A 26,926-nucleotide genomic window follows, 5' to 3' on the forward strand; every position below is an offset into this window, starting at 1 on the left:
TGCCAAAACCCACGACGACATTATGTGAGCAATAAAACGGGCGATATAAACAATCAATATTTGCGAAATGTTGCATCAAGGGCCGGTAAAGATTCATAAATTTTAATCATGAACCTGCTCTGCGGTTTTTGACTGTCAGATTATTTTCAAAATCTGCAAAAACAGTTCTGAGTTGGGTAGCTGTGGTGTGAAGGAATGTCTCTGCGGTATGCAAAATATATCAACAAAAACTCAGTACAATTTAATTTCTCACTTATTTGGTTGTTGAACATAGGCGTTAAATATGTGCGTCACGTGACGCATGGGGCGCTGTATTCAATGTGGACGAGCTGGACACCCATGTAGTACTATAGGTGGCGCTATTTTTATGGTGATTTTATAAGTTTCGGCCATTTTGGCGTCTCTACCGACAAATTGAAAACGTCAAAAAAAAGTCAAAATCCTTGTAAATGTTCACGACTTTGATTTTCTTTTTTAAAGGAATTGAAGGCACAACGATCGAGGATGCATACTTGTCTTATAATAGTAATGCACGGTGTGTCGAATCTACAAGAAACTCTTGAGGGCGTCCTGCTTCAATAAAATGGTGACATTATGTTTGCGTACTGACTGAATTGTAGTGTGGCAGTACATCATGTGCTGTCAACATGCAGTTGATCCATATTGATGGCTGGACCTGACCTTTCCCATTTTGACCCCCATCTAAAGCTTGGCACTATATAACTTCCTCATCAGTTTGCAAGAACAACATGGTATTAATGGAGGGATGAGTTCCTACCAACACCAATAGCCTAACTGGGCGCCAATTCAAGCCCAACATCAAAGATCATGTAGGTTATGACGTAGTAGTGGGTGCAAGTTTGGCTGTTCTTAAGTCAGTTTACACTATGACGGTTTAAAATGTAAACCTGATTCCAAGAATGGACTTCCTCCATGGAACAGAAATGAGGTTAATGTACACGAAGGTGATGATGACTTTTTCCGGTGTAGGAGTCGTCGAAACTGTCATCCCGGGTCAATTAAACTAATACTTACCACGCGTTTCGGGTGTGACACACAACAAAAAGTTATCCACATGTTATGCACGATACAACGAAAACACCAGAACATCGATTAATGTTGGCATAAATATGAAAAGTGAGATTAACAGAATTTAGATCTTCCATGCCGCAGTCACAGCCGCACAAGTAATTGGTACCAGGTAACATGTTTCACCAAACTTTGTCATGGTGCTACGTCAGAGCTATGTTGCAAAACCTCGAAAGCAACATCCACAGACACCAAAAGGCGGGCACTGCACTCTGGAGATGGAAGAACTGTTCCGTGCGAAGGATCCGGGGAGAAGGGGGGCTTAACCTTGAGGAAGTAACAGCGCCTTGGACCTCTTGGTAAAGATTGATTGTCGAGTAGTTCTTATAGGCCAAGTCACATCAAGTTTCAGTGTTTAGGCCTATAGTCCTGTCAAACTTGACGGATAGTATAGGGTACAAGTGAAGACCATAATGTGGATGTTGACTGTGGTAGGAATTAGCGTTTTACCTCATAAAACGTCAACTTATAGTTCTCTTTATAATGTATATGTATTTTACCCTGGCACACAACGTTTAAGCAGTAACTATAGTAGCTAACCAAAGCATAGGAAAAGTAAGACTGCATGGAAGTCATTGAAAATAAACAACACGTGTTACCACACGTCAAATAATAAATAAACAATAGAGGGCGGTATTCAAGAAAAGTAGGCGATGCGAACTTGGACTTTGGAAGTCAAGGCCTATTGAAAACAGTAAGTTTCATAGTACTTATGCAAGGCTTTATCTACAGTAAGTTAATGTTAGTGCAAAATAGACTGTTTCAAGACTAAGTTAAAAAAAAAAAAAAACCTGCATCTTTAGAAGTATTGTTGATGTACCCTAACGTGGCGTGGCCCCAACGTGGCGCACTTTGATTTTTCGCCTGTAGCGCCTACCTAGAGCAAAAGTTTTAACTGAAATTTCACAGGAAGTGAAATTTCATCAAGTTCCAAACACTCCTGTTCATAAATCGCGAGTTTATTTACCCGTAACCAAGTTAGAAGAAAACATTATTTTGGAGTGATTTTCCGATTTTATTTTCAAGTGCAAAGTGAACCCTTTGAAAATGCCCCGAAAAAATAAGAAAATAATTTCCTGACAAACATCTGGCTGGGTATGTAAGTAGAGATAATAATTGTTTATCAAAATTTATCAAGTTTACAGAAATTCTTAAATGTTAATTTGGAATTTTCCGAGATTTATTTCAGTGCGCCACGTTAGGGAACACTCCGCCAATTTGTGCCCAATTTCCGGACGCCACCGTTTTTGAATTTCAGATTAAATTTTATGAAACCGAAATTGTTCACAGAGGTTAAATAGCAAGCATTAATAAGGTAAAAGTACGAGTATTGTACTGCATGAATTTGAGGTTTGTCAACAAAGACGTTTGGCAACAGTACGTACGACTACGAGGAAAGTCGGGTAAGCTTCGAAGTGCATCACGTTAGGGAACACGACCATCCACGGCCGATGGTGGCGCATTAAAACTGTCATGAACATGTGAATGCGTGTGTGGCGATGATTATATTTAAATAAAAATAAAAGAAATAGGTGGTGTGATTACAGACCACCGTACGAGTGCATTGTGTTCGAGTAAAATGATAAAATCCCATTGTTTCGACAGTGTAAACAAGCGCACAAAAAGTGAACACGTGCGACGAGCATGTAACATTGACCGTACCATGACCGTACCATGACCTGTTATGCATTGTGTGTGTCTGGCATAATCGCTGCTTCCCGGCCATGCGTGTAGATGAGAAACAGTAGCATACGTTTGGAACCAGCGACGAGGACCAGCCAGCTCGATCAGCTCGGAAGGCAAGATGGTAGCCCCTAGTAAAATATGGAAAGTTTGTTCGTGTTACGAGATGTGCCATTGCTGGAATCCTTCCTGCATCGGGGCATCGTGGGACATTGCAAAGGCCAGCTACAAATTCTCGTTCCGGACGTATGTCATATTTTATACGGTGAGTTTGTTGTTGAATAAAGCTGGAAACCACCACCTAAGGTATTTAATTATGTACATAATTTTCCTTTACCAGTAGCACTATTCAGGCTTTTTCGTGTATGGTACTTTAAAAATACAAACGGGCTACAATTCCCACAAATGACATTGAATGTCCCCCAAATTCAGGATTGTCAAATTCAGTTTGTGTATGCTTGGCCCCACTGCCACAGATAAAGTTTGCATTTGACATCTTTGAAATAAAGAGGTTTTGAAAAAAAATGTTGCAACCTGACGCCACTTCCACAATTGTGTACAAAGTCTATGGAAAGTCAAGAAAATTTTCAGTATATCCTAACAAAATTGAAAATGTTTCTCAGTCCCAGATTTATGTCTTATCATCAGTTTCGCAATGAATTACATTAATTGAGATGATATATGAAGAAAAAAGTGGCGTCAGGTTGCAACATTTTTTCCGAGGATTTATACAACTTTTTGGGGTTTCGAAATGGGCCTTCACTCTTTTTTTTTGTACGGAGGAAAATTGACTTTTGCATTTTTAGATGTCGAGTATGCATGTAATTTCCAAGAGAATTTTGACTTGAGAAATTTTGGTCTCAAAATTCCTTCTAGAAATCACACAGAAACCAAATACTTCGGAGTGCCCAAGTTGATATTCCTGTGTAAGTTACAACAGTGCAGTGAAGTTACATGCTGCAAACAGTGCAGTGTTTAACTTTAAGGGAAAGTTTGCGAAACAGTGAATCATTATGAAATATTCTGTGAATATGATTTTACGATAAAGCTGTACATGTGTAGTTCATTTGTCATACCACCATTAAATTTGTCACATCAGTGGAAGTTCAATTGATAAGGTTTTTTTTTAATTATTGGTTGATTGATATTTTTCCCTCTTTCTTCGAAGATTTCGACCCTCATCTTTCATAAAGGCATCCCCGATGTACGGAAGCTCATAGTGGACATCCTGCGCTCCACCAACTTTCTGGCCTCCAATGCCATCCTGTTCATGTCATCAATATGTGTCTTCAGGTATTTCAACAAAATGAACACCTTACACATAAAAAATATCAAAGTCGGAGTCTATAGTTTACCAAGGCCATGTAACACTCAATAGTCTATTCTAATGATACGTCCTTTCCTATTGACACAACACCAATTGATACACACCATATTACCATAGTAAAGGGTATGGCTTGGCATGGGGCAGTCAACCAGTCGAAGCTGGCTCTTTAATTGATTAATTACATACAATAATTATACAGATATTCAATGCAATTCATTAACAAACTCCTCGGAAAGAATGTTGCAACCTGACGCTGTTTTTTTCTTCATATATCATCTCAATGAGGTCAGTCATTGCAAAAATGATGATAAGACATGAATCTGGGACTGAAAAACATTTTCAATTTTGTTAGGAAATGCTTAGAAAATTGTCTTGACTCTCCATAGACTTGAAGTAGCGTCAGGTTGCAACATTCTTTCCAACTCCTCTAAAAAAAAAAAAACAGAGATAAAACTCAATGAGCAAAAACTCTGGAAAACTTTGTGGCTGCCACCAAAACAAAACATTTGTAACATTTACAGAAAGCTATTTTTTAAAGCTGATCCATTCTGAATTTGTTCTTGACTGAACTGAAGTTGCAAGCTAGAAAGATCCCACCACACCTTCGCCTCGGTTCTATGCACATTCTTTCTTATGCAAATTTGACACGCCCTTTCTACCATTACGTAACACCGCCTCGGAATTCATTCCTCAACTGATTAGCAACATTTTGCCTGCTATCCACTCCGTTCACAAGTACCCCCTCACCGGCAAAGAAAGTACAGTTGGGGGTGACCGATTGACGCCATCTTGCCTGACTGCAATATTTTGCCGCGAAGTGCAGCCACTGCGTATACGTAGTACAAATCTGCTGGTGTAAGTGCGTCACACACAAGGAACGGTGCGCGCGTCAACCAGCGAAATGCGTGTCCCGCCCATGGGTATCGTTGCTGGATAAAAGGGCACCCTCTTTTGTTGGCGCACGGAGCCCATACAACCGTAACGCAGGCAAAGATAATTCCTTACTGTTTCTTTTCTCTGTTTGTTGTTCGTCCAGGCGGTTACTTGGTCGTTTCTTCGCTTGGTTCGTTTGGGGGCCTGCGTGCGTAGCCTCAGGTATAGCCATTTCAATGGAGAAGAAAAGTCGGTAAGTCACTTTGGAGTTTCGCTAGTGGTGTGCGTTTACAGGTTGTACGGGAACCGGGTACCCCATTGGAGTAAAATATGGGTACCCGAGTACCCGTAAAAGAAACCCAACCCCAAAATTCAAATGTCCCGGAAGTTTTCCGAAGGACTTAGGGGCAATTCCACGGTAACGGAAGGACGTTTTCACTCATTAAACAAAATTTCAAATGTGTGTATCACAGACACTGTTCATAGTTACAGCAAACAAATGTCACAATTGTATTGCTATAATGCTACCTTCAATTTCCACACTTTTGGGGGGCATGAATGCCTCCCGTTTATGAATTATGAATATTAATGAGGTCGGTAACGGAAGGACGGTAAAACGGACAAGGGTTTTCCAACTTACTCGCGTTTTGCGTAAACTCTGTGAATTTTATGGGGCAATTATATTTTAAAGGTAGGAAATGGAATCCCTGAAGCTTTATCTATACTATACTGCCTTTCATTTGACTTTAAGTGTTTCGGTAATATAATTACAACGTTTTAAGCAGATTATAATTTGGTAACGGAAGGACGGTAACGGAAGGACAAAAGGTTTACTCAATTATAGCATGAACAAAATGTGAATTTACACTAATTATACAAGTGAAACAAATTGCTGAAATGTGTAACTGAATGTGAAATCAACAATATGCAGACCTGGCATAAATAATTATACCCAAAAAACTATTGAGATAAAGATAGATGCCTGCTAATTAATGATAACAAAAGAAATACGAAAACAACCCAAAACACATAATTCACGAACACAAGACAACTACAGAAATGGACTTCAAACCCATCACCTCAATCCTTAAAAGTTTAAATACACAGTATTTGAACACTTGAGTATATTGGTTACATGTTCACCAACAACTTTTAATAATAATACCGGTAGGTTCAGTGGTTTACCTAAAGGGTTGGGGGGGGGGGGGCGACCAGCCTACATGTACATTTAAGGTAAAAACATCTACCGGTAGAACTGATGGCTTCAGTTAGGTGTTGCTTTTAATTGAACTCTAAAATCAATGTTTGAAAGCAAATTACAATGATTTAGAGTAGTAACAATTAATTTATAAACATCCAAACTGAAATTGTTAACTTGGGCATAATTTGTCAAAGATTGCACCTCACATGTCTTACACATGTAAATTGAATGAAAGTGCCCCAAAGTACCGGTACTTTCTGCCATCTCATTTATGACTTAATTTGCTTCTGGAATGGCTTCACAGAATTCATATCTTTCTCTATTGTCCATGAATGCTGATGGCAGCAACTTTATGATTTGATTTTCTGCAACAACTCCATACATGTACAAGTACTGGTACATCGGCATATATGTACATGTACATTGTACATGTTGTACATGCCTGTACCTTCCTTTGTAATAAACACCTTGCCCTTCTTATCCTGCTTTTGTGAAGGTGGGTCACATTAATGTCCTTTCAATGCTCATTATACATGCATGTATTTGCAGTGATTTTCATTTTTCAAACATGAGCGCAAATGTCGTAACATTTGATAAAAATACGATTTGTCCTTCCGTTACCGTCCTTCCGTTACCAAGTTGGTAACGGAAGGACGTGATTTAATTAATTGTAATTAAAAAACGAGAAGTACAGCAGTGTCAGTTATAATGTCATATTGAAGGCCTACCTAAACTTGCTTTGCACAATAACTTTCAATGCATTCATACTGCAAGTTTTAAAAATAAATTAAAAATATGTATTTTTTCGGTAACGGAAGGACATTTTCGAAGGCTGAAATATTAGAAGTCACTGAAGCGAAACAAATTACGCAAAATGTTAAAAACAAGTTTTAGTCGGTTTTTCAAGACCAATACTTTCTCATGACAGAAACTGATGGCATTAGTACATATTTTTGTGTGTGTATTGGTAGAATACTTTCATATCACTATTAATCACATTTTTAGGATTAAAACAGGATTATTACATAATCCTATTTTTTGGTACCGAAATGTATAAAAATAAAATTCCGACTTCAAATCTTGAAAATATAGACTTTTAGCTTTCATTTGATGCCAAATTTGTTTAAGTCACATGTATTTGAATTTTTTGGTGTCATGTCCACTTTGGTGTGGAATTGCCCTTAGCTTTACAGTGTAAACTGCAACCGTCGCAAGCGTCATCTGTCGCACGTTAAAATGATTCTTGTACTAAAAGAAAGCTAATGAATTGGGCTTTCATATCCTAGATTTTCAAAGTGCTACATGCAGAACTTCATTAAAACAATAGTCCCGACATTTGGGCTTCGCATTTTTTGCGAAGTGTACCCTACAATAAGTACCCAATGGAAACGTTGTTGAAGTACTTTCTTTTTGGCATAGTCTGTACGATTTCATGGAACTGCCTACCAACCAAACAGGCATATATCATGTACACCGCTTGTGACTGGTTCCCGGCAGAGTAAAAATGCACCCATGTAGCCTGTTTTTCAATTTGAATATTGTCCACAAATGGCATTCAAAACCTTTCGTTTTCATTGTCTGAGAAGTTACTAAGTAATTTTGTAAAGTTGGTTACGGGTACCCGATCCCATAATCTGGAACCGGTTACAAAGGAATTCTTAACTGTTAAAAACAATCATTTGATTGATTTTGAATACTGTGATGGCATAGCTTAAGTCCAGAGAACAAATAAAATATGAATGCCCTGGTCATATTTAATTAAAAAGCTTGGCTAACAGTTAACACATGTATTGGTTATTTATGACTAATTCAAATTTATATTTTTTTTATTTCAGGAGGGCTCCGTTAGCGCTCTACATGGTAACACTGGTGAGTTTTATGACACCGTGGTGAATGCTGGGCATTGCATTTTTGTTAAACACCAATTCAGCAACAGCTTTTTTCTGAGGTGGCATCGGGCTCGCGTGAATCGCGCTCAGGTAGTACGCAGGCACTCTGGACTCCTTCAACCAATAGGGTTACCAAAATACGCGCGCACCTTGTCTTTAAAGGGAATATACATCATTTGCTTTTGCTGTAATTTTCAGAAATGGATGGAATTGGGGGGTTGGAAATATATAGCAAATATAGTTACACTGACTTTTTTGAGGTTTTGGGTTCGAAAATGCTATAAAAACCGAGAAAAACAATCATTTTCCTGTAGTCTGGTTCCCTGACTCCATATAAGAAGAAACAGAGCAGTTTACATACATTGGGGAATTGTTAGGTCAGGGAACCAGTCTAGCTGGCTTGTACCTGTTCATAGGTGTGTAATCGATTGCAAACAAGTGCGATGGTCAATTGGGGCCAGTATTTGAAAAAAAAGCCATTTTTTTCCAACGCTGGTCGGCCGACCAGCGTTGGAAATTGATACAAAAATACCACTTTTCTTGAAAATGACAGTATACCAGGTGCCATGATCTTACAGGATGCTTTACACTGTCATTCACTAACAGTCCAGCAAGGTATTTCAAAATGATTTGGTAGTTTTATTTTTTGATGTTTGCAAATGTTGTATTTTCCCTTTTAAGAACACATGCGCGAATGTGGTTCTACCTCAAAAACGGCTTCTAATTTTGTTTGCCGAATTAGCCTATAAATTTATGCATCAAACGTTTACTACTTGTCGAATAGCGTTGGACCAAAGTGTGGGATTGTGTGGTATGCATGTCATTTAAACATAGAACACGCCATACGATTGAAGTTAGACGCATGTAGTATCAAATGAGTTTATTGTCTTTTTTATACATTTTTTTTCTTGTAGGCTATTGAGCTCTTGATCAACATCGTCTTATCCAGAGGATGGGTGAAACCGATCAAATATGGGGAGGTAGGTTACCATGGCAACAGGGTTTCATTCAGTTGCTTAAGTAAAAGGAATTCACAATATTACTATCGGAAATCTCAAGAGGGGAAAAATTTGTCATGGCCAGACAAAAAAAATCACATTTTTACATCAAAAACCTGATATTCCATTTTTTTGTAGAGAAATTTTGAAAGTGCGATGTATTCAATGGAGGTTAAATTTGTCACACTTTTGTTGTCTCAAAAATGGGTTTTATATTCATAAAAGCAGAATGCAATGAAGATACAGGGGCAGAATACAAAAAATAATGATTAGTTTTTAATTTAGCACAAAAACTTGTACCGTTCCATGTCTCAAGCTAGTCAACATGAAACAGCGGTGGGAGCATTTCATGACTCATTTCATCCCTAAGCATAGACTAGCAAGGATAGCTGTTCAGTCTGGCCAATCAGGCCCCTCATTCCGTTTCTCTGGTACTCGTCAACCTTGCCCCGAGACATCTCTGTAATCCCAAGCAATTCCTTGTTTGTTTTGCAAGATTGCCTGTCCCCTAATCCTTTAAGGAAAAAAACGGCATCTGTCACAGTGTCAAGACAAATCCACCCTGGTGTGGTATGACTTCAAGGGCATTGCAACAGGTTGTGATTGACATGACAGTAGAAACCCACTTCACCCCTCCCCTTCCACCCCCTCCCCTCCCCCCCCCCCCAATTTTTTTTATAGGATAAGTAAGAGCAACCATGAGGCAACTATGTACTTTGCATTGAAAGTTATAAGACAGATTCTCTGCCTGTTTTTCCTTGTGAAAGAAAATCCTGAAAACCAACCTAAGAATTTTTTTTTTTTTTTCATTCTTCTATCAAACCCTTTCAAGATACTTGAAGATAGAATAATAACAAAATAAAGAACAAAACAAAACAACAAAACAAAAGACAACAATTAAAAAAAAACATTCAGGAATGGAATGTGTTTGATTATTTTGTTCCAGGTCATGCTGTTCAGTGTATCATCAGCATTAGGACTCTTTCTGTTCAGGTAAGATTTGAATTTCTCCATTTATATTAAACCGCACTCTTTGATTGAAAATGTTTCGGACAGTTCATCTGCTGTTGTTCCTCATCATGTCCAAACACCAAATAAACATGGGCGTCGCAAGGAGGGCGCTTACCCCCCCCCCCCCTCCCCTGGACAAGCACAAAAAGAATGTCCCTACCCACCCTTGAAAAAATGATCAATCCGGAAAATGCTGGAAAATATAGGGATTTGGTGGGAAAAATTTGCTTTGCCCCCTCTAGAAAAATTCCTGGCGACGCCCATGCAAATAAAGTGGATCTTGTTTGATTAGGCGAAGTAAAAAAAAAAAATGTTTCTCATCCCCGCCCGCTTCCTTTTGGGAGGCCGCCTGGATTTTTTTATTATTTTTTATTTTTGAAAAATGTAGTAAAAAAAACACCAAAAAAGTCCACAAATTCATCGGAAAATCAATACCAATACCAATACAACTCTAAATGACACTGTAAATATGTTCAGTTCTCTTGTCCAACTTGTCTTTCGTTTTAAAAGTCTCTTTGAACAGTGGAACACCAACGGTTGCAGGAAATTTTAAAAATGGCGGCCATCTTGAAAAAAATAAAAATAAAAGGCCCCACTTCCTCCCTTTTTTCAAAAACCCCGGACGAGAAACTTTTTTTTTTTACTTCGCCTTACTTGAGACCTATTTGACCCGAAAATCCACATAGCACAAAGTCTTGCATCTGAAGCAATGAGAAAGATGCTGTAAATGTAGATACATCGTCTCTGTTAAGGTGTCAAAATTTATGGCCTCAAATCATGAGCTTGTACAAGAGCTCTCAGTGGTCAGCTCCAAAATTGAGTGCTGTGAGAGTAGAAAATCCAGGAAGCGACAGAATGAGAAAGAAGCTTAGCGATACTACCACTGTTACGGCGTCAAACACTTATTGCCACAGATCAAACGGGCCCACAGTTGACTGCTGTGAAAGGGCAAATTAATAGCCAAAAACCCACTAATAGGATTAAGACTAATCCCCTTTCATCCCACTGGCGAATCGATTCCATCATCAGTGGTTTCCGTTGCCCTGAATGCGAGAAACACTGCACCAGACATTGGCACAGCCCCAGAAGATAGATTTTAACGGTTTTCAAATCAAAAGATTAGCCAAATTAACTGTCCATTTTGATGCAGTGACAAATGGCCGAAAGTAGCGAGACCCTAATCGTGTATTGGAAAATTTAATAGGATTTCCAGGGTTAGACCTCTGGAGAGGAAAAAGTCAATAAAATCAAGACGCATTAAAACGCCCCTGTAATTAGGTTTCTCTTTGTCATCTGGACAAAACCGGAATCTGAAGGACAGTTACATGTACATGGATTAGGGCTTCAAATTTCAGATGAAATTACGGTTAAACATCAGCGATTTTCTGAACATTTACCATTTTGTCTTAACGACAAATGGATGTGCTCAAATTTCTGTATCAGTGAAAGTGTTTGACACATTTTGCATGTGACAGCTCTAAATTGATTGCGCTACATGTATTTCTGCTCTGCTAGTAACCTAATATTTGTAAAAATGTCACTGGATCTGACGATGTCTGGGTTAAAAAGTGCCAAAATAAGGAGACACACGCACAGTTTGAATTGGAAAAAAAAGGTTTTATTTGACAAACTTTAAAGTCAAATTTTACAAGAATGTTGCTTTTCATTGATAAATAAGAAACACAAATTCTAACAAAACATTTGTTCAGACGAACATCTGTTAATGAAGATGAAAATTTGTTTTCATGGAATAGGACTTGCCAATGTGGTAATAGTGATTGTTTGGCTAAAAAAGAAAATACCAGACCACCACTCCAGTTTGGTCAGGGAAAACGCAAAACCATGCCTACTTCCTGTACTTTTAATAAGAACCATTGTTGTAAGCCCATCTCATTTTCTTTTCACCCAACGCTTCTCCCCGCCTCCCCAACAGCCATTTTTACTTAACTCACCCATTTTTAATCATCACCCCAACCCGGATACCTGGCCCAATTAAGTGTGTCCTCTGGCCACTTTAAGCAATCCCCCTTGGGTCTAATCTTGGACCCTATTCATATTCAAATGATCTTCCAATCAGGGTGCCCTGGATAAAAGGGGGGAAAAATTGGGCCAGTGGTAGCTGGAGGTGAAAATGTGGGCCATTGTTGTGGACATTGGTTTTTGGGGCACGCCTGTCTGCGAATGAGTAAAACGATTGTTGAAGGGGGGAAGGGGGGAAACTAGCCGGACATTTTGTTTACATTGTCAGAAAAGCTTGAAGTTTAAAAGCACTGCTTGTAACAATCCTAGTCGTACAAAACCTGCAATTTCAAATTTCCGGTTTCCAGGCCAGCGTAGAAAGCTTCTTTGTAAACTAAGGTTTTGAGTCTGCTTTTTGCAACTCGCCCTTGAGATGTGAAATTTTTTGATAAATTTTTTAACCAACTCCCATCCCCGACTTTAATTTAGCATCCCTGATAAAAAAAACCTGGTCAGTACAGCAAACATGACTAATCAGTTTTCTTTCATTAACAACGAGGACCCCCCCCCCCCACCCCTCCATCCTTCCCCCACCCCTCAGGCAACTCCACCAACAACTGTAGACCAGTTCTTTGACGACCAAACCTGAAAACCTGTCATATTTTCAGCTGCATGCCTTTGGGTCAGAATACATTGAAACACACAAGGGGAAGGGGGAGATAGTGCAAGAGGACAATGAGAGTGGCGACAAAGACTGTTTGAAGATTGAAGCTGGTTGTCAAACTGGTGACCCAGTTTCTGGGTGTTTTAAGCATAATTAAACCTGATTTTTTTTGGGGGGGGGGGGGCATGGAGGAGAGTATAACTACATTGTTAATACAACATGATGTATAATTCTTGGCTTTTTATTTGCCGTTAAAAATTTTGACTATTTGTTATAAAATAATTTTTCACATAAATAAAAGGGTATTTAGATTGGCATGTACATGTTAATACATATCCACCAGTACAAAAAGTTAGGCTCTGAACATTGATATACATGTAGTACATACAGTTGTATAGAAACCTCTGTTTTTATGAAGTCTTACTATTGGACTACTTGAAGAGCGCCCTCTATTTGCTGCTATATTGAGTAAACTGTTTCAGTGCATCGCGTTTGCTGCCCTCTGTTGTTGAGTAAGCTGATGCTGAAAAAAAACTAAATTCACAGTAGATTGTGTTGCACCCAAACTATTTAAGACAGATAGCCAAATGATAAACTATGGAATATCTTTGTCAGTTTTGGGAAACTATAAGAGAAATTTCTCCCTTAAAATATACAAAGCTGGGTTAAAAAGAAAGATTACAAAGCGTGCATCTTACAGATGAACTGTTGCTTGGAGTCACAATTGACTCGATCCCAGCGGGGCCATGCGTACTGAGTCGCTACCTGTCGGCTGCAGTTCCCTGCGGTGTTTCGGCTGGTGCGGGTGCCCCAGTTCTCGTACGGTGTCCTTAGTTTGTCTAGCCATGCCCACAGGTTTCCAGACGTCGGGGCGATCTTGTGGTTGCCCAACCAAATGCCCTGTTCACCTGAAATGCACCACAAAATTTTTTGGTAAAACAGACAAAAATATTCACTTTTCTATTGGGCACTCACAAAATTGTATACATTATGAAATTACTTTGGCAAAGGATAAAACCCATTGTAAACATTTACATCTCTTGACGTGAAAATGCCATTATAAGTCATTGTTTGCAATTAGTGTGTTGCGATATCTGATGCAAAGTTTGCATGTCAAGTTGGTAAGACCTCTGTACTAGTGGGCTAGAAGTCGCGGGTTCGATTCCCACCTGACTAACCTTGTAAATATTTTCTCAAGCTCCTGGAAAGCAGCGAGTATAAAGTGCTTACAAAGCTACCAGGGGTGTGAAATCTCAGCTTTCAAGCTAATTTCAGCTTTTTTTGTTTTGGATTTCAGCTTTTTTCCCCTCACTTGCTGTGTACAAAAGTATAGGAGATTTCCAAAGTTCAGCTTTTTTTACGCCTTTTCCAGCTGTTTTCAGCTATTTTTATCAGTGGTCACTCACACCCCTGGCTACATCATTGAAGAACAAAATCTGACGTCAAGGTCATCAGTTTTCAAACTTGCATGCTCTCTGGCCCCCCCCCCCTTTATTTCTGCCATTCCCGTCCAGGGGAATACAAATATTCGTAGTCATTTCATGCTAAGACACTGGGTATAAATGCCATCCTGATATGGCTTGGGACAGACTTACCCTCGAATGGTCCCCGCATCTCCTTCCAGTAAGAGCTGACAAAGTCCTCTTCCTCGGCCGAGCCGATGGAGACAAGATGAGCTGTCTCCATCTCTCCCTTCGTTTCTGGGCCCGTTATCCTCTCTCCTCCCATCTCAATCTTGGTCACTTTCCCTGTCTCGGGCTTCGACTCTTTTTCCGTCTCCATCTTTACCTCGATCCCCAACCCTTGGCAGAGAGTGTACCGCTGGCACGTGGCCTCCGCCTCTTGCCAGGTCTTGGGTTGGCTGAACAGACGATAGCAGAAACTTCCGGTCTTGAGTTGGTACTGGGTCCAGACAGGAGGGCAGTAGTTGACGGCCGCGGCAGGGCCAATTGACAACGTCACAAGGACTGCCGCGAGCAGTAAGGTCCTCCCTGAGAAAAGCATCTTTGCCAGCGTTTTGAAATGAAAAATCCTCCTGTTTGATTTAGAAGACGTAAAAAATTGACTGTTTGAATTGCAGCATTTGCAATGTGGCAAAATTTGTCATGAATTTGGCGCAATGCCCAATATGCTTCACATTTGCACATGCGTGAATCAGCATTTAGGCATTTCTATAATATTGCGAAAACGGTCACCAAACTGCTGGGTTATAATGGCTAATGCATAGTTAGCATACATGTAGCTACAATCAATTTCAACAACTCATTTAGTACTAGTAGTTGGCCTCTTTATTGTCTTATTGTTTTGATATAAAAAAAAAGCAGCTTTTACTCACTGTACCACTGTAGAAAAGGCATCTTTACTACTGCAAAATTATTCCACATGTTATGGCCCATTATCTATCTGGAATGTTCTTAAACAAAAAAGAAGGAAACTTTACTACATTTCCAGAAAGCTTTGTCCAAAAAACAGTTCATTATAATTACCTTAGAATGGCCCCGTCCAATGTTCACCAGACCACAGATTGAACTGTCGTTCCTCCAACCTAAACCAGTCTTGTACCCCGTCCAACTTCACCACGACACAAGCTCTGAAGTTCTAAGCAGCCTCTCCCGAAACCACTTGAGATTTTTCTGGCAGCTTTATAAGCCAGGCGATTTACCAGATGTGCCTGTGTTGTGGTCAACAGGAGACAATCGAGAAACCATTCCAGTTCAATCAAATTGTTTGTACTGGAAGGAAGTAGTTACAGATCGCGGGACCACAGTTTTGATTAAAGGGAATATACAACGTTTGCAAACATCGAAAAACAAAACAACAAAATTTTTACCAAATACCTTACTAGGATGTTGGTAAATGACAGTCTAAAGCATCCTGTAAAATTATGGCACCTAGTGTGAAGTCATTTTCAAGAAAAGTGGTATTTTTGTATAAATTTCCAACGGTGGTCGGCCGACCACCGTTGGGAAAACCTAACTATTTTTCAACTACTGCTCCAAATTTACCATTTTGTTTCAGTCCAATTTTGTTTGCTATTGGTTACATGTTCGTGAACGGCTGCAGGCCAGCTAGACTGGTTCCCTTACCTTACAATTTTCCGGCATCTATAAATTGATCCATTTCATCTTTAGTGGAGTCAGGGAACCAGACTACTTGAACTTTTTTGGTTTTTCTTGGTTTTTTCCAGCATTTTCGAACACAAAACTTCAAACATGTCAGTGTAACAATATTTGATCTATTATACTAACCCCTCAAATAGTTCATTTCTGACAATTACAGCAAAAGCCAATGATATACATTCCCTTTAATCCATGTGCTTTTGGCACACAGAAAGTACATGCACATGTAGGCTGTTAAAAAAAGTTAGTGGGATCAAGGGTTTTATCCACCACAAGTTTTTTTTGATTGAAAACTTGCATTTAAAGTAGAAAGCCCCTTTGTGGGCAAGTTCATTATTCACCGGATGTTTTGGAGAACAAAATGCTGCTCAGCGTAGAAAAAAATAGTTTCTAGCCGAAATTTCATGTGATGTGTATTGCCTGGGACTGTTTGTCAGAACTGTGATTATTTCTTCGCACGTGAATTTCTTAACAAAATTGAAAAAGTTTTTCAATTTCAAAGGTTGAATTACACAACTCTGATTTAACAAAACTTGTTGGTTCATTATCAGAAATACTTAATGTGATGATGAATTGTAGAAATTTTGGAAGTTTTTACATCTGGGTCGATAATTTGTGCTCTGTGGTGTATGCAACCTTCTTAAAACTTCCACAAGAAATTTCTTTTTTGACCGAGTCACTTTTAAACTTTTATCTATGGTAAACATTGCAATGCAAAGGAACTTGAAGCAATGGTCAAAACAAACCCCAAGGACAGTAAAGTTTGGTGACACGATCACTGGGCACAAAAACATCCAAGGTTATACGCAGGATACAATTCAAAATCCATTTCCTTGAACTGCCGGTGGACCAGTCCACACAGCTAATTTCCACTGTTTGGTTTTTTTTCCAAACCTAAGGTTTAAGAGAAAGAAGTTTAAACTCACCACCCAATTCCAGAAAGAAAATTGTAGAAGACAAAAGTGAAAAATCTCAATTGTAGCCACCAATTGTGACAACTGTTGGACTCTTTCAGTCTCTAAAAATATGAACACTGAAATATGCCTTGGATAATTTGTCCAATCTGCTACGCTCATGGGTGGTAGATCTGTCAGTTTAACCATGTTATTATTTGAGCTGACATTTCTTCAAAAAGTCCATTCACTTGTGAAGGGTACTGAAGAGGGGGGGGGGGGCTATGGTTTAGGATTAATACACATTTAATTCTGGTAAAGGGACCATTAGATCATTTGAAATTATCTAAAATCCCATCCAGTAAACATTTGGAGGAAAAATCTTCAATATAATTATTCTGCTGCTGTTCTAATGTTCAAGGACACAATCGTTGATGCTAATTTAAAAAGATGGCCAGTGAAAAAAATCTTGTTTTTAATTGTTTTGGCATACTTGAGACTGAGCCTCAAAGTTTAAATTCCAGTTGCAGTTGGACATTAAAACTACCCAATGTTTTCGGATGTGCTTTAATAGTCCAACTTTGTACTTTTAAGTGCATTCAAAGTGCATGCCATGGTACATGATATTTATTATCAGGGCTTTTTTTTTGGGGGGGGGGGGTTCTTATTTCGCCCTTTGAAACCTAGCCCCAAATCTAGTGCCAGATTTAAACTTGTGACCCAATGAAACAGAAAACTTGTTGAGCAAAAAAACAAAGAAGAAAGTACAGGTTTTGATGGCACAGCATGGTTTGTTGGTTTGAGGTAGCGACTCGTAATTGTTCACGGCATGAACTCCCAGCATGCCACGCTGGAGCTGGGAATCCTGGAAAATAGTGCCTTGAACCCGCCTGCACCAAATACCCAGAGCTGTGCACAAATGGTTACCAGCTAAAATGTCATATGATAGACACTGCTTGTGACTGGTTCTCCGCTGATGTTTGGTTATTCCTCAATTTGCTTTGCTGTCATTTGTGGTTAGCAGAAGAAGCATAACTTGCTAAGCGGTAATTTATTTGCACTCTGTCTCTGAATTTTTTTTATTTTTGTTTGTATTTTTGTGTCTGTCACAGATACGGCAACGTGCTGAAGAATGATTCCCTCTCGGCATTGAAGTAAGTGAGAGATCCCGTTAGAATTTTTACCAATCAATTGGCAGTAACATTTGTAAAATACAGGTTTCCTACTCACCTTAGCCAATCAAGTAAGTAAGCATTGAAAGCAAGCAAGCAAGAAAGAAAGATACCAAAAAAGTAGCCAGTCATTCAATAATTGATCACTCAGTCATTGAAATCAGTCGATTGTTGACAGATACGAACTTAGTATAGAGCCCCTCCTCTGGCTTTTTAAAATGTGTTTGGCAGATATATATCTTCAGCATCCTCCAAAAATTCCAAACATTTCCAAAAGCTTTAAACATCCAAAACTCAAGTCTGGATGTCGAGCACTGTATACTTCATACCGGCTCTACACTGTCCACAGTCCCATATCCCTAAAAAATCAAATAAAAGGAAACAATGCAATTTGCAGAGCTGTGAACAAATCAATCGCAAACTCAAATCTTAAGTCAATTTTTGACAACAAGCTCTTTTGAATAGCTTGTGACTGGAATTGAGTCTGGATGACTTGTGATGACTTGTGATTGACTTGTGATGACTTATGGTTACTTGTGATGTCTTATGATGACTTGTGACTGACTGGACCACAGCTTTGTTCATTTGGTGTTTTTTTGTCTTTAAGAATGCTAGTAGGAGCGCAAGAACTGCCAGTCGAGCTTCAGCCTGATGAGGTACGACTGCCTATCGCCAGCCAAGAAAATGGTACCCAGCATGAGGGCATACAGAGAACGCAGCGGCCGACATTTATGTCAGCTCTCCAAGAGACGCTCAAGACCAAATGCTTACAGTTTGTAGACAGGTATAATCTGTTTGAATTTTTTAATGTTTGGTGGTTTTGCCCCCAATGTTTCAAGAGCACTGTTTTATCTACGGTGCTCTCTGAAAGATTTTGAGAAAAAGTTCACCGGCTATCTAGCATCTTGCTTGCTCCATGAGATGGTCTTTGGTTCGAGTCCCACCTGAGTAAACTTGTGGGTCCCCCCCCCTCCACCACAATATCTTTCTCTATTGAAGCAGTTTGTAGTTCTGTAATCTTCAGGTTAAGTATGCTTAAGTTCTAGTCTAGTGCATAATGTTGCAGTAGGGAAACGTTATGGAACAAGCAACTGTTAACTACTGTCTACAATATATACAATTCATTGTCCACTGCAGGCTCAAGTCACTCCAGAAGCATCGACTATGCCAGCATCAGTCCAGCTGCATTTACTATGTATTACAGGTAAATTAAGCCATCAGACTTTTTAAAGTGATGATGTTGAGTTTCAGCCTAATATGTCCTCTGACTGATTGACTTACTGACGGACTGTCACTGATTGTAGACTGGTGAAGAGAGCCGGGCAGTGCTGTCGTATAGGATTACCCCATAACGTAATGAATTACCACTCTGAATCAATTGAATAGAATTGTGTGCACTCTGGGACCATCTTTACTAGACTTTCCTTGCCTTGTTCATCCCTCAATCAATGCACAAAACTTTACTTTTGTTAAAAACAGAAACTGTTTTTCATCTTTCAGGCCTGTATTCGCAAGTTTGCCGTAGGCTACGCCGTGCAGGCGGCCTTAAATCTCCTGAGAGCTCTACCCAAGATAGCAACCAGGCCCGGCCTTCTACTTCAAGCCTTCGTACGCCAAGACAACTTTGGCCTAGCGCTCTTTCTCAGTCTATTTGTAGCAATTTTCCGAGTAAGTAACTCTTTTTTTCTTTTTTTTTCAATTTTCAATGTAAGGCCAAAAAAAAAAATATACGGTCTCTGGTCAGACCAAAGTTCCGGAATTGACGCGGGCACGCTGCTTTTATTTTATTTTATTTTTATTTTTTTTATTTTCTTCAAGCTTGGATTGTACAGACAAGGTGGGTACTATTTTGCTTTTTTGGTGTCCTCATGTACATTGGTGTCCTCCATAATTTGCCTTGGTGCTTTCGATCATTTGCCTTGGTGCAATTTCCCATTCCTCGGTGCTCTTTGATAAAAAAATTTTTGAGGAGGTGCGGCAATAGAGGGCGCTGTTGGAGCTACAGCGGAACATTTTGGAAAAAAAAAGATTGACGCGCATGATTAAAATCGACGCGCGCGCCGACCAGAGACCGACTAATTTTTTTTGGCCTAACAGAACATCACAGTCAATGGTTATATGGTGTGTAGTGATAAGATTGTTTGGTCATGGTTCTTGTGTTCTTGGGCAAGATACTTTACTACAATTTCCTCCCTCAATCCAGTGGTAAATGTGGGAACATGTGAGGGTAAACTGCTGCATAAAACTGGTCTTATGACCCGGTGAACTGGGGTAATAACTGTGGAGCACTTGGAGACAAATTGTATAAAGCATTATAAAGTACTAACATGTTTCTCCTGCATACTTGGTGTATTTGCAGAGCCTTAGTTGCCTTTTACGCTGGCTTAGAAACAAGGACAGCCCTCTGCATGCATTAATAGCAGGTAAGTCCACTCATATTTCAGAATAAGCTATAATTGAACTAAATTGAATGAATTGGTTGGTGCATTTTATTTGTAGCTGTGTGGCACTGTCACATTAATTGGAAGAACTTGGGATTTTAATGGTTCACTTCAGACTTTGTTTATTTTCAGAAAAGACTTTAAAGTCTTGGAATGCGTTTTTCAGTCACAGAAGTGAGATTTATTAATTTTTTTTTGTAATATGCAGGCATGCAACTTTTCCTTGGATCAGCTGATTTCCTTTTTTTTACTTCACGTGTGCCATTATAAATAGAAAAACACTGTACAAAGTCTGGGAAAAATTTGAATTTCCTCTATTTTTGTGATTTCCCAGTTGCATGCCTGAATATGAGATGACCTGTCATTGATATTGTAGTATCGAAATGTATATTTTCAATTGATCAACAATTGATGAATAAGTTATATAAAAATGGATTATTTATCAATCTCTTTGCTAACAGTTGATTTGATTATCAATGTGGTCCAGATTGACTATTGAAAGATCATCTGATAATTGATCTTTTGAGGATTGATTATCAAATTGATAATCGATTGTTTAATTGGTTCAATTGATCAATCTGTCTTGGTTATGACCTGTTCTCTAGGCGGAGCAGCTGGCGTATCTAGTATCTTCTACCGTAGTACAGCCATATCTCTGTATTTTGCTTCCAAGATCCTCGAGGTAAGTGTATAATCTCGCATTAATTTACCAGTTGATCACAAAATGTTCAGTCTTCTGTCTTGGTGTTTCTTGCAGGCTTCAGGGCTGCAGTGCCCTTGTTCACTGCAGTAGAATCCTTGGGTTCATTAACCCTAACTCCCTAGGCCTTTTTGCTAGGATGTAGCCTCAATCCTGCAAAATCCTCCAATTGGCCTCATGGAAAAATAGCATATAGCCTCAATCCTGCAAATTCCTCCGGCTATGACTGTCAATAGGTTGAGGCAGAGGCAGTGACACCCTGGAGCAGTGCGGAGGATGTCAAGTATAATCAAGGACTAAATTTATGCACGGCTGAGCATAAACAACACAAGGTCCGGCCCAAGACCTTGACACAGTGCGTACTCCGAAATCAGCAACGCACTTTTGCCATGTAACCTCAATCCTGCAAATTCCTCCAATTTGCAAAAAGGATTTTGGAGGATTCAGGGCGGTTAGGGTTAATACATTATTTGAGCACAGGGTTATTTGGTCATTTTGTTTGGGGGGGGGGGGGTGACGGACAGACTGACCGATCAACTGACTGACCGACACCCGAGTGACTTATAGAAGCTCTATTGCCAGAGCTTAAAAATGCATGACTGTTTGGCTAGTAACCTGTCTTTCGCTAAGCAAATATCTTCTCAGCTTAGCAAATTTAGTAGTCATTTGATCACAAATCTGATTTGATCACAAATCTGATTTGATTTACACAATCTGATTTGATTTCTGTTTTCAGAACCTTATCGTCAAGGGTCAAGAGCGCGGCATCGTCCCAGTCATCCCCCGTGCCCCGTCCATCCTGTTCGCATTGTCGACGGCGACAGTTTTGCATGCAGTAAGTCACGTGCCCCATGTGTATGTCAGGACAGATTTATTTTTAGACGGATTTATTGTCTGCTTTTGCTGTTGGTGTCAGAAAATGACGATCATTATTCCAAGATTTCTGTTAATAACTCCTTTTTGTTCCACTCTCCGCAGGGAGCGTATGAACCACACAACATCCGGCCGGCCTACTGGAGCTTCCTGCTGAATCTAACAGGACAGAGGTGAGTGAAAAAAACTGGCACGCTGATCACCAGATATCAATGTCAAGTTCAAGTTACGCTTTGCTTTTTGTCAGACCATCCAAGACATTTCATTTTGGCAAAGGAACGTGCACTTTGTTTCAAATGAAACTTCAGTGGACTCCGTACGCAAACAGTGGAGGGCGCTTTTTTACCACTATTGAGAAGCCAGTGGACGGGCCGGGACACACTATGTGCGTGTATTGGTTCGTGCACGTATTGTGTGAAGTACGCACTGCTAATTGTATTCTAAATGTGCACAGACCATTTGCGTCTTCGCGTGAGCGTCAGGCACCGTCTTCGAGTTTGAAAGTACAGTTTCAAAATGCTCTTATTTTAACCAGAGTTAATTTCCTTGGCTGAAATTCGGACTTAATATCCCTTTTCGAAAACTCTACCATTTGCGACAGATCAACACACCTTGGAAATTCCTAGTTGTTGAGTAAAATCGATATATCTATTTCGTGAAAACCTTGTGGAGACGTTTTCATCTATAGAAATTGCTCTGTGGAGATGTATACAATCTTTTGTTCCCTATTGTGTGCATGTCTCCAGAGGACACGGTGTATCAGATCAGTACATCCAGTTCATATGTAAATCTTACTCCACTTAACGTCACACCATTTCATCCCACATTGTGAAACGGATTGTATGCATACCACATACATGTACACGTATTATATAACCCCACACAGGAACTATAGATGTTGGCGTAGGTTTAATAGAACAGTGCCACCTAGTGTCAGACATTGTCCAACCGACTAAACTACACTACGCTATTACACAGACTCATGCATCATCACGTGGCATTGTCATTGATTAGTGCGGTCACAGTTGTCCACAATTTTCTTCAGTGACTTTGTTGGCTTCAATTTTAAGAGTTGATTTGACGTTCACCGCACATTACAAGCACTATCCATGTATAATCAGTTCATTTCATAAAATACATCAATGAACGGCAAAACCAAATATAATATGTACATCTCTACCGGACACCAAACATTCCATCATTTGTCACCGTTTGCGTGGTTCACCGGTAGCACGTCGCATATTCCACATATTTGTCTTCAAAGCTGTCTCAGCAACGCATCGCAGATTCTTTCCCAAACTTGAAACTCATCCAGTCTCCACAAACGACTCATTACTAAAAATTTCAAAACAAACAATAACAAAACAACACCAAGAACAAACAACAACCAAATCTCGACAACTTGCCTTCCAGAGTTAGAATGCTGTCCAACAGTTTACGATCCAATCACTCCACCAAGGCCTTCTGAGAATTGTAAGTAACTTCCGGTAGAACCAGAACAGTCATTCAACTCCATCAACTGACCCGCCCATCCATTCATTTAAAGCACGCAAGTCATTCAGCAAGCCACCATGTGTATTTAGCTTTCTATGACTGTTCAAACCAAGTGTTTTTTTGTCTGTGACTTTGATTGTTTCCACTATTAATGCACTAATGCTGAATAGTCGTAGCCGTAGACAACAGTGCCTGTTTCAGACGCAACGACAAATTACATTTTGCAACAGCTATGGCCAAGTTCGGGCAAGGACCATTAGTCGACTAGTGGTTGATTTGTGACGTACCTTACACCTGCGCACTGATAGCAACGTGCGAACGTCTCTAGTCAAACGCTGGTCAAAATGTCATCGCAAACTTCTGGATCCTGGCTCTCTGCTAACGTTATGAATGCGCGCGGCTATTGGTTACCAGCGAAGCAACCAACCCCAGTAGGCTGGTTCCAAATAGTCGACTAGCGTAGTCAACCACCATCGACTAGACAGAGTTCAGGCAAACATTAGTTAACCATTGGTCAACTATAGTCGTTGCGCGAACTTGGCCTATGGTTAAGCCCAAGAAGAGAGAAAACAGGTATTGACAGATTTTGGTGTTGCCAATGGCATAACAATGTGTAGAGCATTGTGGTGAAATCTGATCAATTGATGTTCCTGAGCAAGAGGCTTTACCACAGTCGCTGCCTTCCTCATCCTCTGGAGACTCCTCTTGTAGCTTTGACGAGCAGCGTGATCAGTTGGACTGATCCATGGCATCCAATTGGTCAAGATTGAGCTGCTACCAATGGCCACAATGCACAACCTTAGTCTTGAGCTGTCTAGATTTAGATGTCAAGTGCTGTCCTTTTTACTGGATTTTTACTTGTGAATGAACAGTAATCAGCATCAAGAAACAGCCACCGCATATTTGTCCGCAGTTAAAATGTATTAGATTTTTGCGAAATCAGCTTGCGAATATTTTGCCTTGATGTCACAACTTCGCATCAATGCCAAGTTTGAACTTGCTATATAATTTCATCGAACTGCCTCTGTTTTTTGTTCAGGCTATTTTCATTTTTTCTTCTTTTTTTTCTCACTCCAGCAGTTTTGGCAAGATAAAGTGCAAAAAAAATATCTTGACGTCACAAATTTGCATTCATGCAGGGTTTCCACACCAAATGTGAACTGGTTTTTTTTTTTTTATCAAACAGCCAATATTTTTGTTAAGGTTTTTATAGGTTCTTTAATTTTTTCTTTTTCATTCTTTGTCCTCCGTACTCTCACAGGTACGGCGATATGAACCGCATGCTCATCGCTCACCTGGGCACGGACTCCACCAGGATCTACCCTGATTGGCCCGTTTATCCGGACCTCTCCAAGCTCAAGCTAGTTGACAAAGACGGACTGTGCGTTCAGTCCTTGCAACCCAAGAAACTCTGATGTGACTTGTCGCCGACGGCAGAAATTGATTTTTTTTAATTATGTCTTCTCTCAAACAGAGGTCTCTAACCCTAACTCCTTGGCATGATTTACTAGGAGCCATACCCATCCTGGCAAATTCCAACACCATATGGGGAACTGCACACACATATTTCTGACTTTGATTCTGGAGGTGTGCCAACCCAATGTAAAAGACTGTCAGTTTAGGGGTACTGTACCCATTCTGACAGATTCCAACAAAACGTGCCATTTGGGTTTGATGGGTTGAGTTCTGTTATAACTTAATGTATGCAAAGAATGTTCCATATCGTCTTTTTTTTTAAATTATGTTCAATGCAATCTATATGAAAACATTTTGGGTCATTTTAAAACAAGTTTTTCAATAGATAATTGACTTACCATTTTATTTTGGTTGTTACATTTCCACAGACAATGTGATCTTTTATTTATAAAAAAAGATTTTGATCCTTATTTTAGAAATAGCCCTGGGGGGGGGGGGGGGGGTGGTCTTCAAACACACACTTTTGGTGGGAAAGGGAAAACAAAATCTATTTAAAAGATCGTCCGAGAGAAAGCTTTGGAAAGAATTAAACGAGATAATGTTCTTGCCCAATTAATCTTTCAGCCACAAAGGAATGATGAGAAAAGATATGGTGATGTGTGCTCAATTGTAAAATTATAAAACTGACTTTTATACTAATGGAAGATTTTTGACTTGCACAAAGAAAGCTTTTTGCCAAACCGTTTGTATACAACTGGTATTAGGCTAATGTTTTTATAACTTATGTATAATAGTTCAACCAACTATCATGGTAATAGGAAAATTTCATACTCGTATGTTTAGAAATGTACATTTCTATCAGATGAACTCTTAAATATCTCTTAAATATTTAACACTTAAATCACAACGAGTTCTCTGTCCCTTGTCACTCACTAGGAGCAAAAAGTGATTATTGGAAGACATTTTCGAAAATTGACACTGAAATCAAGTGTGATATTGGCTCATTTGACCATCACATCAAGACATTTCATTGCTTTAATTTTAAGGTAACTGTAATCGTGGTTATATTTTTGTGTGTGTTGATTAAGAGGGGAGGTCACAGTAATATTTCAATGCCTATTGAATATTTAAGAGTTTAATGTTTTCATCAATACAGATCAATGCAATTTATTCATAATGTTTATTTTTCTTCTGTGATTCAATAAAAACAAATTTGGTGGTGGCTTGTGCAACCTGGGGCCAATTTCAAGGAAACTGGCTAAGCATGGAAAATATTTGCTTAGCAAAAATAGGTTACCGGTGAAAATGTCTTGCCGGCAATGTCTATTGCTGGTGACTGGTGCTCCGCTGATTTTTGCTTAGCGCATAAATTTGCTAAGCAGTATTTTTTTCCTGCTAAGCGGATACTTGAAATTGGGTAAGAGTAAAATGAACTGGAAGAGGCTGATGTTTGGGACTGATGAGGGTGATCAATTATTTGCCTCTCAAAAAACTAGGGTTGGTTTAAGCTTTGTCTCTGGTGTTGTATGAAATTTAGACTCTGTGAAATACGGACTCCTTGGTTGAATTCAGGCATGCAGCTTGTCCTCCGATCCGCTGATTTCCTCGTTTTTTACTTCTCATGAATGCCATTACAAATTGAAAAACACTACAAGGTCTTGTGTGGTTTGGAATTTCCCCTCTTTTTTTAATTGCAAGTTGCATGCCTGTGTATTGGCATGCCTTACTGCAGATAAAATTTAGGACAGAGACAGGACATGTGTGAGGGTTAAGAGTCCACATGAGGTAAAAGAGTCCAGATTTCACGTTGGTCTAAATTCCATACGACACCGGCTTTTATTTGGCCTTGTCTTTGACTCCAGATTCATTGTTCAAAACTTTTAAAATTATTTTTTTTATTGTGGAAAAAAGATTGTGAATAAAAGATGGAATGCCAACATAATTTTTTTTTTGTCTTCAGAAAGTCATGTGTTGAGTTTTATCAGATTCCCCATTTTCTTCTTAGTTTGGGGGAGAGCTTTTTTGATAATTTTTAACTTTTGGATTGATTATTGACTCAGTCTTTTTCTCAACTGGACATTGTTTGGGGAGGGGAAGCCTACCCTTTTTTTGGGGGGGGGGGTT

At 39.4% G+C, this 26,926-nt stretch overlaps 1 protein-coding gene across 2 annotated transcripts; it reads left to right on the plus strand.

Moving 5' to 3' along the window:
- Positions 1–2,797: 2,797 nt before the first annotated feature.
- LOC119745620 (transmembrane protein 135-like) lies at positions 2,798–26,744 on the plus strand. Of its 2 annotated transcripts, none has more exons than XM_038222116.1 (15): positions 2,798–3,037; positions 3,941–4,065; positions 5,136–5,225; positions 8,009–8,042; positions 8,977–9,042; positions 10,007–10,053; positions 17,819–17,860; positions 18,486–18,662; positions 19,016–19,082; positions 19,379–19,546; positions 20,238–20,301; positions 20,925–21,001; positions 21,756–21,854; positions 21,998–22,065; positions 24,648–26,744. In XM_038222116.1, exons 1-15 carry the CDS (start codon positions 2,894–2,896, stop codon positions 24,799–24,801), a joined length of 1,422 nt encoding a protein of 473 aa, XP_038078044.1. In that variant the 5' UTR covers positions 2,798–2,893; the 3' UTR covers positions 24,802–26,744. The 2 variants fall into 2 exon arrangements, with proteins under 2 accessions (XP_038078044.1, XP_038078043.1); XM_038222115.1 differs by having other exon boundaries at positions 2,804–3,037; positions 5,136–5,222; positions 8,006–8,042.
- The last annotated feature ends 182 nt before the right edge of the window (positions 26,745–26,926 follow it).

The sequence above is a fragment of the Patiria miniata genome, unplaced genomic scaffold, assembly GCF_015706575.1.
Source record: "Patiria miniata isolate m_02_andy unplaced genomic scaffold, ASM1570657v1 HiC_scaffold_7, whole genome shotgun sequence".
Classification (NCBI taxonomy): domain Eukaryota; kingdom Metazoa; phylum Echinodermata; class Asteroidea; order Valvatida; family Asterinidae; genus Patiria; species Patiria miniata.

What these genes read in the sequence shown, in the direction of transcription:
- LOC119745620 (XM_038222116.1), top strand. Translation starts at nt 2,894, where the DNA reads ATGGTAGCCCCTAGTAAAATATGGAAAGTTTGTTCGTGTTACGAGATG. An exon ending in TCATCAATATGTGTCTTCAG is followed by an intron (nt 4,066 to 5,135) that starts GTATTTCAACAA and finishes TTGTTCGTCCAG; the next exon opens with GCGGTTACTTGGTCGTTTCT. An exon ending in CTGAATCTAACAGGACAGAG is followed by an intron (nt 22,066 to 24,647) that starts GTGAGTGAAAAA and finishes GTACTCTCACAG; the next exon opens with GTACGGCGATATGAACCGCA.